At 49.5% G+C, this 13,434-nt stretch overlaps 2 protein-coding genes across 2 annotated transcripts in view; one reads left to right on the forward strand and one right to left on the reverse strand.

Annotated features, from left to right (window-relative positions):
- The window catches only part of LOC140075952 (uncharacterized), a 364,396-nt gene that overhangs the window by 311,653 nt on the left and 39,309 nt on the right, over positions 1-13,434 (forward strand). The gene's annotated exons all lie outside the window — the stretch shown is intronic.
- The window catches only part of SLC11A1 (solute carrier family 11 member 1), a 123,343-nt gene that overhangs the window by 96,457 nt on the left and 13,452 nt on the right, over positions 1-13,434 (reverse strand). The window contains exons 2-3 of the mRNA XM_072122395.1: positions 1,850-1,950; positions 886-1,008 (exon numbers count right to left, since the gene is read on the reverse strand). Of these exons, the coding sequence (XP_071978496.1) occupies positions 886-1,008; positions 1,850-1,950 (224 nt within the window). The remainder of the gene's footprint in view (positions 1-885; positions 1,009-1,849; positions 1,951-13,434) is intronic.

Consider the following 13,434-nt stretch of genomic DNA (forward strand, 5'->3'; position numbering starts at 1 on the left):
TAACAGGCAGATGCCGGATTACCCTGAGATCCCTGAATTATCTGTATATAACAGGCAGATGCCGGATTACCCTGAGATCCACAGATTATCTGTCTATAACAGGCAGATGCCAGATTACCCTGAGATCCCTGGATTATCTGTATATAACAGGCAGATGCCGGATTACCCTGAGATCCCTTGATTATCTGTATATAACAGGCAGATTATCTGATTATCTGTATATAACAGGCAGATGCCGGATTACCCTGAGATCCCTGAATTATCTGTATATAACAGGCAGATGCCGGATTACCCTGAGATCCCTGGATTATCTGTATATAACAGGCAGATTATCTGATTATCTGTATATAACAGGCAGATGCCGGATTACCCTGAGATCCCTGGATTATCTGTATATAACAGGCAGATGCCAGATTACCCTGAGATCCCTGAATTATCTGTATATAACAGGCAGATGCCGGATTACCCTGAGATCCCTGGATTATCTGTATATAACAGGCAGATGCCAGATTACCCTGAGATCCCTGAATTATCTGTATATAACAGGCAGATGCCGTATTACCCTGAGATCCACGGATTATCTGTATATAACAGGCAGATGCCGGATTACCCTGAGATCCCTGGATTATCTGTATATAACAGGCAGATGCCGGATTACCCTGAGATCCACGGATTATCTGTATATAATAGGCAGATGCCGGATTACCCTGAGATCCACGGATTATCTGTATATAACATACACATGCCAGATTACATTGAGATCCCTGGATTATCTGTATATAACAGGCAGATGCCAGATTACCCTGAGATCCCTGGATTATCTGGGTTGCTCTTCCATAGATGACGTGGATTAACAGTAGTTCAGACTTTCTGACATCCACCTACCTTAAACCCAGCAATGGCCCCGCACTGCAGGTCCGATTCGATGTTCCCAGGGTCCAGGTAGGCGATGCTCATGAGGAACCCGGGTCCAGTGAACGCCCAGAGTTTGCGGAAGCTGAAGCCGGGCTGTAAGGGGCAAAATATGGGCAATGAAAGAGACGCTAAGGGATAGAAGTAGCAGCCTACACTATAGGGTAGAGGAGGGGGGGGGGGGTAGCGAGGAAGGCAGTGAGGGAGTGTTCAGGAGGGGCTGAGTAGGGGGACGTCCCCATAGCACCTCTGTGCTGCAGCTTCACAGGCTGTTACACTGTACACGCCTCTGTGTGCTGCGGAAGCAGAGAAGGAGGGTGACACAGTGTAACAGCCTTAGAATCTGCAGCTTGGAAAAGTTTTTCAGGCTGATTAGCATAATTTTTGAAAGTAGATATTAGAAGGAAGGAGGCCATGGATAAGAAGATACATCAGCCCCTGGATCTAGGAGTAATGTCCCTGGTTTATCAGGATGGATTCTGATGTTTAATTTCCTTTAAGTCCAATCTTAACTCTATTTGTCCCCGGGAGACCTGTCTTTTGGAGGCAGCGATGTTTACTTTTGGGGCAGGGGCGCGTCTCGTGAATGCTTATTTGGGATCTAAGGAACAAGGCGTCCTGTGTTATAACGCATTGCTATAGGCAGAGCCTCACATGTCACAATGTATCAGGGGAACCATGACAGCGTCTGGTCTGACATTGTGCATGAATGAAGGGGCCGTGGTCTATAGTCTGTCACATAGGAGGGAGGGGTCTGATGGGGACTCCCATCATTACTTGTTACTCTCTGGATACAATTCTGTGGCTACAAACAGAAACTTCAATGCAAAAAAAACCAAATTATAAAAGAATAATTCTAAATAACAGTCTATAGAATTCCCGGTTATCAGATATAGATATAGATGGTATAGATAATAGATACAGATGTATAACTCACCCGTCCTGTGGACGGTATCGAGATCTTCTCATCCAGGTACGTGGACCCCTCCTCACTTTTGTGGTTTGTGATGGTTCCATATCCTCGATTCCTCGGAGAACCTTCAGAAACAGATGAAGAAATGTGAAGCTGAACATCCAGAGGAGGAGTCTCTGCGATACATAGTAATAATATTTACCATCCACAGTATCAAACCATAAGGAAGATCTCTCCTTACCTGATAATTACCTTTCATCGTCACCTCTACGCTGATTCTGGAGCATTTGGAATTTTTTCCTATCCCTCACCGTTCCAGAGAAATCCGTGCCATTTAGTTGGACACTTATTATGCTAATTGGGCTCTATACTGTCAGATGGGCGTAGCCAAGACCACCCTGTGATGTTCCAGAACCTTTAGGGTAGACAAGGTCAATTATTTATTGTTTTTCATAGAAACCCCCTGAAGGCACAGGTTCCAGGAGGTGCAGGAGGTGAGATAGTGGTAGTGTTCCACACAACCTCCAGTGTAAGACAACACTCGCCAACAGCCCTGAATGGCTGACAGTCCCCTTTTCGCGAGCCCTGTTCGCACGGTAGTCTGCCACCAACTCTCGTTAGGTATAAGCCCGATCCATATCAGTATTATATCAGGTCAGAGGTCAACCCAGGTATAACTGGGACACAGATGTGAGGGTTTGCTGATTGAGATACAAGAATAATTCAGGTTGAATTTATATATTTAATTGCCTTAAAAGGAAATCAACCTGTTGCAAAAATTCCCCTCACCCTTAATGCTGCCAGCATGGGAGAGGGAGGAGCAGGGATGTGCATAATTAGCAGCCCGGAGTGCCGGACATCTTGTCCCTGTTTTCCAGGTGATCCTGGTGTAACAAGACAAATGACGGACACCACTGGGATCGAGATGAGGAGGAGCGCAGGTGAGTGTTTCTCCGGTTTTTGTTTGTTTGTTTTTGGGCACATTAGACAATACAATACACAGGAGAGAATATACGTACAGTAGAAAAAGTACAAGAGGACGACCACAAGTTAGCGATCCAATGTAAGTCCATTACCTTGTGCTGCACCCATGGGGATGGACGGGCAGCACTTTCAGATTCTTCCTAACTTTGGTGTAAACTTGTGATGTGATTATCCCCCGTGAAAAGAACAATAGCCAAGGGGTTCATGTGCCTTTAAGGTTAGGTTAGTGTTACAAAACAGCAGAAGAGGGATATCCAAATGGAGGGCTAAATGGCTAAAATATAACTTTTAATATGATATCACTATAAAAAGCCACACTGAGTGCGGATATTGGTAAAAGGTCGGGTATTGACACAATAGTGTGAACTGAATACCTAGGCGGAAAGATACCACTGTAATCACAAAAAGAGAGCAATAAACACCACCAATATGCAATAGGTTACTGACAGTCTCCGAGTCCACCACTAGGACAGGAGATGTGCAGAATCGTCTTGAAGTAGTGTTGGATAACGTGCTTCACCCAACTTTTCTAATTGGATATGCTCCATGCACGCCTAACCGAACCTATTGGACGGCGACATCAGTATCTATCCCTCTGAGGAGTCAAGTGACGAAACGCGTCAGGGAAATTGACGCTGACAGGGGGCATACGTCTTTAGTAACAAGGACAGATGTGGACTGCCCTTGTTAGGGCGGGAGTAAAGGGGGTGATCTTAGGGACAGGACAGTTCCGTGTTGCCCCCACTACCTACCCGTTGAGCTTGGAGACACCTGAATCATGGTAGGAGATGACCAGTAGATCTGGTAACCTATTGCATATTGGTGGTGTTTATTGCTCTCTTTTTGTGATTACAGTGGTATCTTTCCGCCTAGGTATTCAGTTCACACTATTGTGTCAATACCCGACCTTTTACCAATATCCGCACTCAGTGTGGCTTTTTATAGTGATATCATATTAAAAGTTATATTTTAGCCATTTAGCCCTCCATTTGGATATCCCTCTTCTGCTGTTTTGTATAAAGTCTTTGGAGGCTTTTTTCACTAAACGTGTATCATATGCTATTTGCTGTTTTTTCTAGGTTAGTGTTAAACACCCCTCTGGACAAAACCAAAACTTCGGATGAATTCTAACTTTTCAATGGGAGGTCATAAGACTCTGGTTCCGGTGCCATCAGACCAGTATGGACCTCCAGTATCTCTTATGAGCCACTTATGTTTCCATTGAGAGTTCTGTATCTCTTCATCCAATGTCTCCAGAATAGACTGAGACCCAGGTGCCTGTACCTGCTATCTGTCTGTGGTTGCCCATTATACCAGAACCGGCATATGACGTTTTTGAAGTTCTGGAGGGAAATGTTGTGGTACCGATGAGTCTGCTCGAGGTGTGAAGTTGCTCGCACCCTCCATGGAGACAATAACACTGCCAGCTTGTCTCCAAGATACGACTGAGGGAGGTGAGAGAAAGTTCTGGTCCATGCGCTGAACCTGAAAAGACTTGACACATGGTCAACGCGTTTCGCCCTCTTGACCTTCATCAGGATGTCCCCCTGCCGAAGCCTCCCGAAGGAGCTGGAGAGGGCGAGACGCGTTCATGTGGATGTCAGTGTCTCCCCGTGACCTGCACCAATACCCAATCTCCCTTGTCCATTGGTGAGGTGTTGGTATTTGGATTAGATATTGTGATACGGTTACTTCCTCCTTTAGGATTTTGGCTTAATATTCTGTGGATCGAATTTGTGCCCTGTAAAATTTAGTTTTGGGGTATTGATTATATTAATATTTTATATGAATATTAGGGTGCAGTGGGGTTCAGGGTCTCAATGAATTTGGGTTTAACTTAAAATCTTCTGTTTGCATATTTTGGTCCTATCTCTAATATTTGGATCCCTAAATGCAGCCTGCAGTGTAAAGAACGGAGGTTTCCATGACATTGTTTTAGTCTATGTTGCATTTATTTTGCTTATATCTGGAGGTTTCTGACATACACGGTATTATTTATATATTATTATGTATATTGTATAAATATATACATGACCCAGTACATATCCATTGCACCCAGTGAGCTGCACTCACTATTCTGCTGCTGGTGCAGTCACTGTGTACATACATGGCATTACTTATCCTGTACTGATCCTGAGTTACATCCTGTATTATACTCCAGAGCTGCACTCACTATTCTGCTGCTGGTGCAGTCACTGTGTACATACATGACATTACTTATCCTGTACTGATCCTGAGTTACATCCTGTATTATACTCCAGAGCTGCACTCACTATTCTGCTGCTGGTGCAGTCACTGTGTACATAGATGACATTACTTATCCTGTACTGATCCTGAGTTACATCCTGTATTATACCCCAGAGCTGCACTCACTATTCTGCTGCTGGTGCAGTCACTGTGTACATACATGACATTACTTATCCTGTACTGATCCTGAGTTACATCCTGTAAATCTTTTATTTTATATATAAAAATGAAAAACATTACAACAATAAACATAAATCAAGCCATAACTTCTGGCAAAACAAAACAATAATAATAACAAAACAATAATACAAACTAAAAGAGTCTTACGAAAATCTCCTGGCCCAGCCACACACACACCACACAATCAGCATTATAAAACAAAACCTTCACCCAATCCCACCACCTAATATTTTTTTTTTTTTTTTTTTATATAAATTTTTATAATTTTTTTTTTTTTTTTTTTTTTCCATAAATAACTAAAGAATACACAGCAAAAAAAAAGACAAACAGGAAATAAAAACATTAAATATTAAATATAACTAACTAAATCCCACGCCCATCACCCTCCCACCCAGACACTGGTCTAACGTCCAAAGTTCGCGCTATATAGTCCAGACCAGTGCCCAGGATCATAAAGTCCAAGTCCCGTCCACCCCCCTCCCAACCTAACACCCTAACACCAACACCCTAAAACCAACCACCTATATACACATTAACTATAACTACATAAATACACACTGTACACAAGATACAAACACATTAAACATATCAACATATAACAAACCAACCACATAAAGCCCAGGATCGGCGCCTGCAAGCCCTACATCACTATAACCTCAGATACAAAACAAAAATCTACAGTGTCAGCTTCAGCCCAACACCAGGAGAGGAGATGACAGACTAAGGGACACTAAAGGAGAACCCCCTCCAAAGGAGATAGGCCCTCCCCGTGCCCCGCCTCTCATACTCCAGAGAGCGCACCTTCACCAGGTCACCCAGAATGTTCCTAACCACCTCATCCACCGGGAGGATTTTACGCTGCGTCGATACTAAACACCGTGCGTTCCACGTGTGGTACCTGACCACTAGACTGACTAGGAATAACGTGCAGCGGTCCCGGCCACCCAGGCCTCTGAATGCTCCATAGGCCCACTCCGCATAGGAGAGACCGGCCAACCCGGGCCAATGGATGGAAGCGCCCACCCGGTTGTACACCTCTGTGTTAAAGGGGCACTGAAGCAGGAAGTGGTCCATGCTCTCCAGCAGACCACCGCACTCCTCCCGGGGACAACCCCTTTCCTCAGAGCTCCTACACTTCAGATTGTCCCTCACACACAGCTTTCCATGGAAGCAGCGCCAAGTCAAGTCCCAAAACTTCAAGGGGATCCTGATGGAATTCAAAAGACCTAAACCCACCCCCAGATCCCGACTTGGGCAATCCCTGAGGGCCAGAGGCTTCTGGAAATGGGTCAACAGAACCCTTTTGTCAAGGAGTTTCCTCGACATGGTCCTGATCTCCCACATTCCCAGACCCCACCGGCGAATCACCTTCAGAACCGGGGTAGCGTAAGCCGGAAGATGCCCATGTGGTGTACGGAGATCCTTCACTTGTCCTCCTGTCTCCCATTCCTGGAAGAAAGGCCGAAACCATCCCCTGCTGGAGTATACCCACGGAGGAGCCCTCTCTTTCCAGAGGTTTGCTACATTGATCTTAAGAAAGGTATTCACTAGGAACACCACAGGGTTGACCATACACAACCCTCCTTGTCTCCTCGTGCGGTAAGTAACCTCCCTCTTGATAAGGTTCAGCCTATTCCCCCATAACAGCTGGAAGAACAGACTGTAGACCCGAGTCCAGAGGGGTTCTGGCAACATGCACACACTGCCCAGATATATCAGCAATGGGAGCAGGTAAGTTTTAATCAAGTTCACCCTTTCCCTGAGGGTCAAAGACCAACCCTTCCACTGGTCCACCTTCTGAGCGGCAATCTTAAGCCTGCCGTCCCAGTTTTGCATGGGGTAATCCCCCTGGCCAAATTCGATGCCGAGAACTTTGGCAGAGTCTTGGGGCCCTGGAAGAGTGTCCGGGAGATCAAAGCCTGGATCCCCCTCTCCCAGCCAGAGACTCTCACACTTATCCCGGTTGATCTTGGACCCAGAAGCCTCTGAGTAGCGGTCAACCTCTGACATCACCCATTGCGCCTCCCCTCTCGAGGACACAAAAACGGTGACATCATCGGCATAAGCTACCACCCTTAGAGTGGCTTCCGGTGCCGCCTGGTCCATCCCGACTCCCACCAACGGCCCGCGATCAACCCTCCTAAGGAATGGGTCAATCGCGAACACGTATAAAAGTGGGCTCAGAGGACAACCCTGGCGAACACCAGACCCGACCTCAAAAGAGCGGCCAATCCAACCATTCACAAGCGGGAAACTCTCTGCCCCTGCATACAAAACCTTTAGCCAATTGACAAACTCCCCCGGCAGGCCATACCTCAGAAGGACAGACCAGAGGTACTCGTGGTCAACCCGATCAAACGCTTTTGCCTGATCCAAGGACAGCAAGTACCCCTTCCAGTTACCAGCCCTGCCCTGCTCCACTGCCTCCCGAACACAAAGCACAGCACTAAATGTACTGCGGCCTGGAACAGAGCAGTGCTGGGTCCCCGAAAGGAGCCGGGGCGCAAACTGCACCAGCCGATTAAACAGCACCTTTGCCAAAACCTTTCTGTCCGTATTGAGAAGCGCTATGGGACGCCAGTTCTCAATACGAGATCGGTCCTTACCCTTTGACAGAATGATCAGGGCAGACCTCCTCATTGACTTCGGCAGAGCGCCCGAGGAAAGACACTCATTGAATACCTCAGTCAAGAGGGGAACCAAGGCGTCCTTAAAGGTCTTATAGAACTCAGATGTTAAGCCATCTGGACCTGGCGATTTCTTGAGGGCGAGCCCTTCAATCGCCCGGCTGACTTCCTCTTCACTGATCATCTCTGTCAAAACATCAAGAGAGGGGTCTACTCCTGGCTCAGGGACAGTTTCAGCCAGAAAAGCCGATATCACATCTCGATCTAGATCCTTCCTGCCCAAGAGGTGCGAGTAGAAGGATCTGACGACCTCCAGAATCCCTGATCTGGACCTTTTCAGGGATCCCGTACTGTCAACCAGTCCTGTGACAACTTTACTACTCACTGACATCTTGCAGTTCCTGTAAGGGTCGGGCGAGCGGTACTTCCCGTAATCCCTCTCAAAAACCAAAGATGCGTGTCTATCGTACTGACACCTCTTCAGCAAGGATTTCACTCTGGAGATGTCCTCACGACTACCTCCAGTCGAGACGAGATGCTCGAGTTTCCTCCTCAGGCCCTGATACAGGCGGTACCTGTCCAGGCTCCTGAGGCTCGAGAGCTGGCGGAAGAATCTCGCCACCCTTTTCTTGAGCATCTCCCACCACTCTGACTTACTGCTACAAAGGCCCAGCAATGGTACCTGGCTCTGAAGAAAGTCCTCAAAGGATTGTCTTATCTCTGCTTCTTCCAGGAGAGACGAATTGAGCTTCCAATAGCCTCTTCCCATCCGGGGGGTCTCTGTAACATTCAGAGAAAACAAAATTAAACAGTGGTCGGAGAACTCCACCTCAACAACGGACACTGCTGAAGAAATGGCTTCCTCCTTTAAATAAAACCTGTCTATTCTAGACCTGCAGCTACCCCTATAATAGGTGAACCCCGCGTGGCCTGGGGTGTGCCGGATGTGGACATCCACCAGGCGAGCCTCACTAGCTATGCTATTAAGAGCGACGCTATCATAAGTCAGCTTGTCTCTGGAACCTCCCCTATCCTGGGACCTCGTGACAGCATTGAAGTCCCCTCCAAAGACCACCTGCCGACTTGTAAAAAGGTAGGGCTTGATCCTCATAAAGAGACACTTCCTGTCCCACTTGGACTGGGGACCATAGATGTTAATTAGGCGCAGTTCTTGTCCCTTCATGAGGACATCCAGGATCAGGCACCTCCCCATTTCTAACTCAATAACTCGTCGGCATTCTACCGGTGCGGTAAAAAGGACCGCCACCCCGCTATACGGCTCGGCCGCAAGAGACCAATAGGAAGGCCCGTGTCTCCATTCCCTCTTAGCTTTAAACACGGCCGCCAAATCTGGCAGCCTGGTCTCCTGCAAAAATAAAATGTCGGCTTCAACACGGCCGAGAAAATCAAAGGCCGCAAATCTAGCCGCATCAGACTTAATGCTGGCGACATTAATGGACACCAGCGTCAACGGAGTGGGTGCCGCCATCATGAGTGATTGAGTTAGACGGCTTTTTTCTTACTATTTCCCTTCCCCCTACTGTCCTCTGAAGATGATGCCTTTTCCCTTTTCCCTTCAGAATTGGGGCAACTTCTCTTTAATGAAATCGAGGTGTCCATGTTATTACTGGCCCCCAAGGACCCACCCGGACCACCCTCTCCTTCGTCCTTGTCTCCTGACTCTGAGTCAGTCTCCCACTCTGAGGACCCAGCATCCCCAGAGGATAGAGACTCGGCGCCCCCTGCAGGCTGCTCCGCCGCCACCTCCAGAACCCCACCCTCAGCCTCTCCTTCCGAGGAGGCGATCTTATCGAGGGTGAGGAACCGGTTGGAAAGCTCAACCAGAGGGGAGGAAGTTTTCCCTTCCTTAGGTACCTTAGATCGGCCGCGTTTTTTCTTTTTCTGCTTGCGCTTATTTTCTAGCCAAATCCTGTTATCCTCATCCATACTCTCATAATGGGAGGACGTGGAGGACATGGCACCTTTCTCGCGCTCCATCCTCCTGACCTCCTCATCCAACTCATCATCCCTCAGGGCCTCAGTAGCAAGACCAGCCTCTGAGGAAGGACCAAGGGTCACCCCAGCAACCTGAGGCTTCCCCAGTTCTCTCCCTTTTTGTCTGGCTTCAAGCCGCCTCAACTGAGAAGGTGACTTATTCTTGCTTTTCTTCACAGGCCCCTCAGCTCCTCCACCTCTGCTGGTACCTTCCCCAGCAGAAGCAACCACATGGCTCTCCTCCACTGGGGTCACAACCGCATTGGCAAAGGAGCGAGGACAACGGCTGAAAGGGTGACCGAGCTCACCACACAGGTTACACCTAATGTCCTTACAGGATGCAGCGAGATGACCTAGCCCACCACACAAAGCGCACTTCTGCACTTGGCAGCTGGCGCTAAAGTGTGTGGGGTCACCGCACCTGTGACAGACCTTCGGCTGCCCCTGGTAGAAAATCAGGATTCTGTCCCGCCCAAGAAAGGCTGAAGAGGGAATGTGGGCGACTGTGCCGCCTGAACACTTCAACTTCATCATGAAGGTCCAGGCCCCAGACCAAATGCCAAATTCATCGCGGTTTTTCTGAGGTACCTGTACAACCTCACCATAACGACTTAGCCAAGTCATGATGTCCATGCAAGAAAGTGACTCGTTACGGGTCAAAACGGTCACCTTCTTGACTGTGTTTTGGCGAGACACTGCTTGCACAGCAAAGTCTCGCCATGCCGGCTCGTTCTTTGCCAGCTCATAATTCGACCAGAAGAGCTCTAAGCCCTCCGGCCGAACAAAGCTGACATCAAACTCCAGAGTACCATAAGGATGTATCAGGGCAAAGATGTCACTAGCCCTGAAGTTCATCCTCAGGAGGAGCTCCACCACCCTTGACCTAGGTGGGCATGCGTCACTGCCCCTCCAGCGAAGACGAACCACATTCCTACGGGAAGCTCCGGGCCCGGTTGTGGGTAAAGACCATACAGTCTCTCCCCCCCTTTTCTCTTGGAAGGCTGCCAGGCCATGCCTGTCTGTCCAGAAGGACAGATCAACCTCTCTCCCCTCTACAGTGATTGACTTTTCCCCTCTCCTGAGAGCCTCCAGAAGACGCCTTTGCAAAACGCTGTTCCCAGAGCCAGGAGACAAGGAGTTAACCCCACTTGCCCCAGCGGTGACACCCGCATAGCTCCTTATGGGAGCGGCCACCACTGGGGGTGCAGATGGTCCAGCACTCTTACCAGGATCACCCCCCTCAGCACCATTCACCACCCCCACATTCACCACACTATGTAGAGTACTGCCTCGCTTCCTTGCATCACTCACACCAGCTGGGCCAGGAGGACCTGGGGTTGCCTCGGCGTCACTGGGCACTGGGGGTAGAGCCACCTCCATAGCTGATTCAGCCTGAGAAGAGGCAGCTCCAACCCCGATCTTACTTGTGCCCTCTGCCTCATTGGCATTAACCCCTTGTTGTCCAGCAGTTTTTATGATGTTTGAGCATCGCTGCTCGATTGGTGGTAGAGGCCTCTTGTCCTTACAGACTCCAGACAGTTTTTTTGCCCCTTTCATGTCTTCAGAGTTTGATGCACCAATACAGAATAACACTTTTCCTGCGACTTTCTCTGCAGGCTGCACGGGATGTTTGGGAGGCGCCGCACTACAAGCCCCAGCAGCCCCATCACGCTGCCGCTGCTCACCGGAGCAAGCAACAGCGCTAGGGGCCACAGGAGCCACCGCCACTGCCCCTGGCACTGGGCCACCCCCCCCTCCCACTAGGGGGCAGCGCACAGTACCAGGACCTGCTGGATCGCCCTCACTGTCCGGCCTTTCGGCCGATGCCTTCCCTGCACCATCCTTGCTACTGCAAACAAGGCTGGTGCTCTGCGCCATGATGGAACGTGGCTTTGCAATCTCCCCGCACCCTGGCACCGAGTCCACTGCAGGATTCGTGCTGGGCTGGGCAACGGGGCCTACACGACAGGCTGACACTGCTGCCCGCCCGGAGGGAACAGGGAGGGGACGAAACACCAGATTCACCTCCTGAGACGCCTTGATCTTCTTGGCTCTCTTCTTTCTCTTTAGGTCGTCATCTGGCATATCATCGTCGAAGGAGAAGTTCTGGAGGTGAACTGGGGACTCAAGCTGACGGATCTGAGCCATTAGCGCCCCCCCCTGGCCGCTGTCATCACTTTCCTCCTCCAGGTTGGCAGAGCCGCAGCCTGATGGTAATGGCGCTTGCTCCGCAGGCAGCCTGTCGTGCGAGGCCTGCTGGTGTTGGTGCAGGCCACCAGACGGACACGGCAGGTCTTCCTCATCCTCCTCATCATCGCCATCATCCGCCTGGACCTGAAGCCCCTTCAGCTTTCTCAGCTTCTCCTGGCGCATCTCCTCAAATCTGGCGTCGTTCTCCAACTTTTCCCTGAACGGACCGCTGTGCTCCCGGATCAACCGTCGTTTTTCCTGCAGAGCGGTGACCTCGGCTTTAAGTCTGTCAATGGTGTTAAGAAGATCAGACTTTTTCTTCTGTGTAGCCACCCCCGCTAGGGCCAAGGTCTCACGTATCTCCTCCTGGAGCCTATTCAGCGCCTTGCCAGCTTCCTCGTACTCACGGAGGTGCTCAGCAATCCGGGAGCCATAGATGGTAGCAGACTCCCGGGCCTTTAGATGTCCCCATGCTTTTTGCACACCTCCGTGAGCACCCAGCTTTCCAGCTGAACCACCCAGCTTTCCCGCACAGTCACTCAGCTTTCCAGGAGGAGCACTCAGGCTGATGTTACTTGCCTTGATCTTCTGTGATCTGGAGACCTTGCAGCTTCCCTGGGTCTTGGGGGTGGCAGCCGAGGTCACATCGCTGCGTCCTTGGGTCCGGGCAGATCTTCTCACCCCCTCCATGTTGGCCGGTATCTGGCTTTTCCTGCCCCCCGCCGGCCTGGTCCGAGAGGCAGAAGCCTGGGATTTGCCTGGTTCACTCATCCCAGAAAACCCACTCCCTCCCTGGGGAGGAGAGAGCAGGCCTGGGTGGATTGGTCTTCCACCAGGTGGTGCAGGAGCTCAGCCACAGACAACCACACCCGTCAGCAGTTCACAGGGGAATGAGCCAGCACGAACTATTCTGCTGCTGGTGCAATCACTGTGTACATACATGACATTACTTATCCTGCACTGATCCTGAGTTACATCCTGTATTATACTCCAGAGCTGCACTCACTATTCTGCTGCTGGTGCAGTCACTGTGTACATACATGACATTACTTATCCTGTACTGATCCTGAGTTACATCCTGTATTATACCCCAGAGCTGCACTCACTATTCTGCTGCTGGTGCAGTCACTATGTACATACATGACATTACTTATCCTGTACTGATCCTGAGTTACATCCTGTAATATACTCCAGCGCTGCACTCACTATTCTGCTGCTGGTGCAGTCACTGTGTACATACATGACATTACTTATCCTGTACTGATCCTGAGTTACATCCTGTATTATACCCCAGAGCTGCACTCACTATTCTGCTGCTGGTGCAGTCACTGTGTACATACATGGCATTACTTATCCTGTACTGATCCTGAGTTACATCCTGTATTA

The sequence above is a fragment of the Engystomops pustulosus genome, chromosome 8 (assembly GCF_040894005.1).
Source record: "Engystomops pustulosus chromosome 8, aEngPut4.maternal, whole genome shotgun sequence".
Taxonomy (NCBI): Eukaryota; Metazoa; Chordata; class Amphibia; order Anura; family Leptodactylidae; genus Engystomops; species Engystomops pustulosus.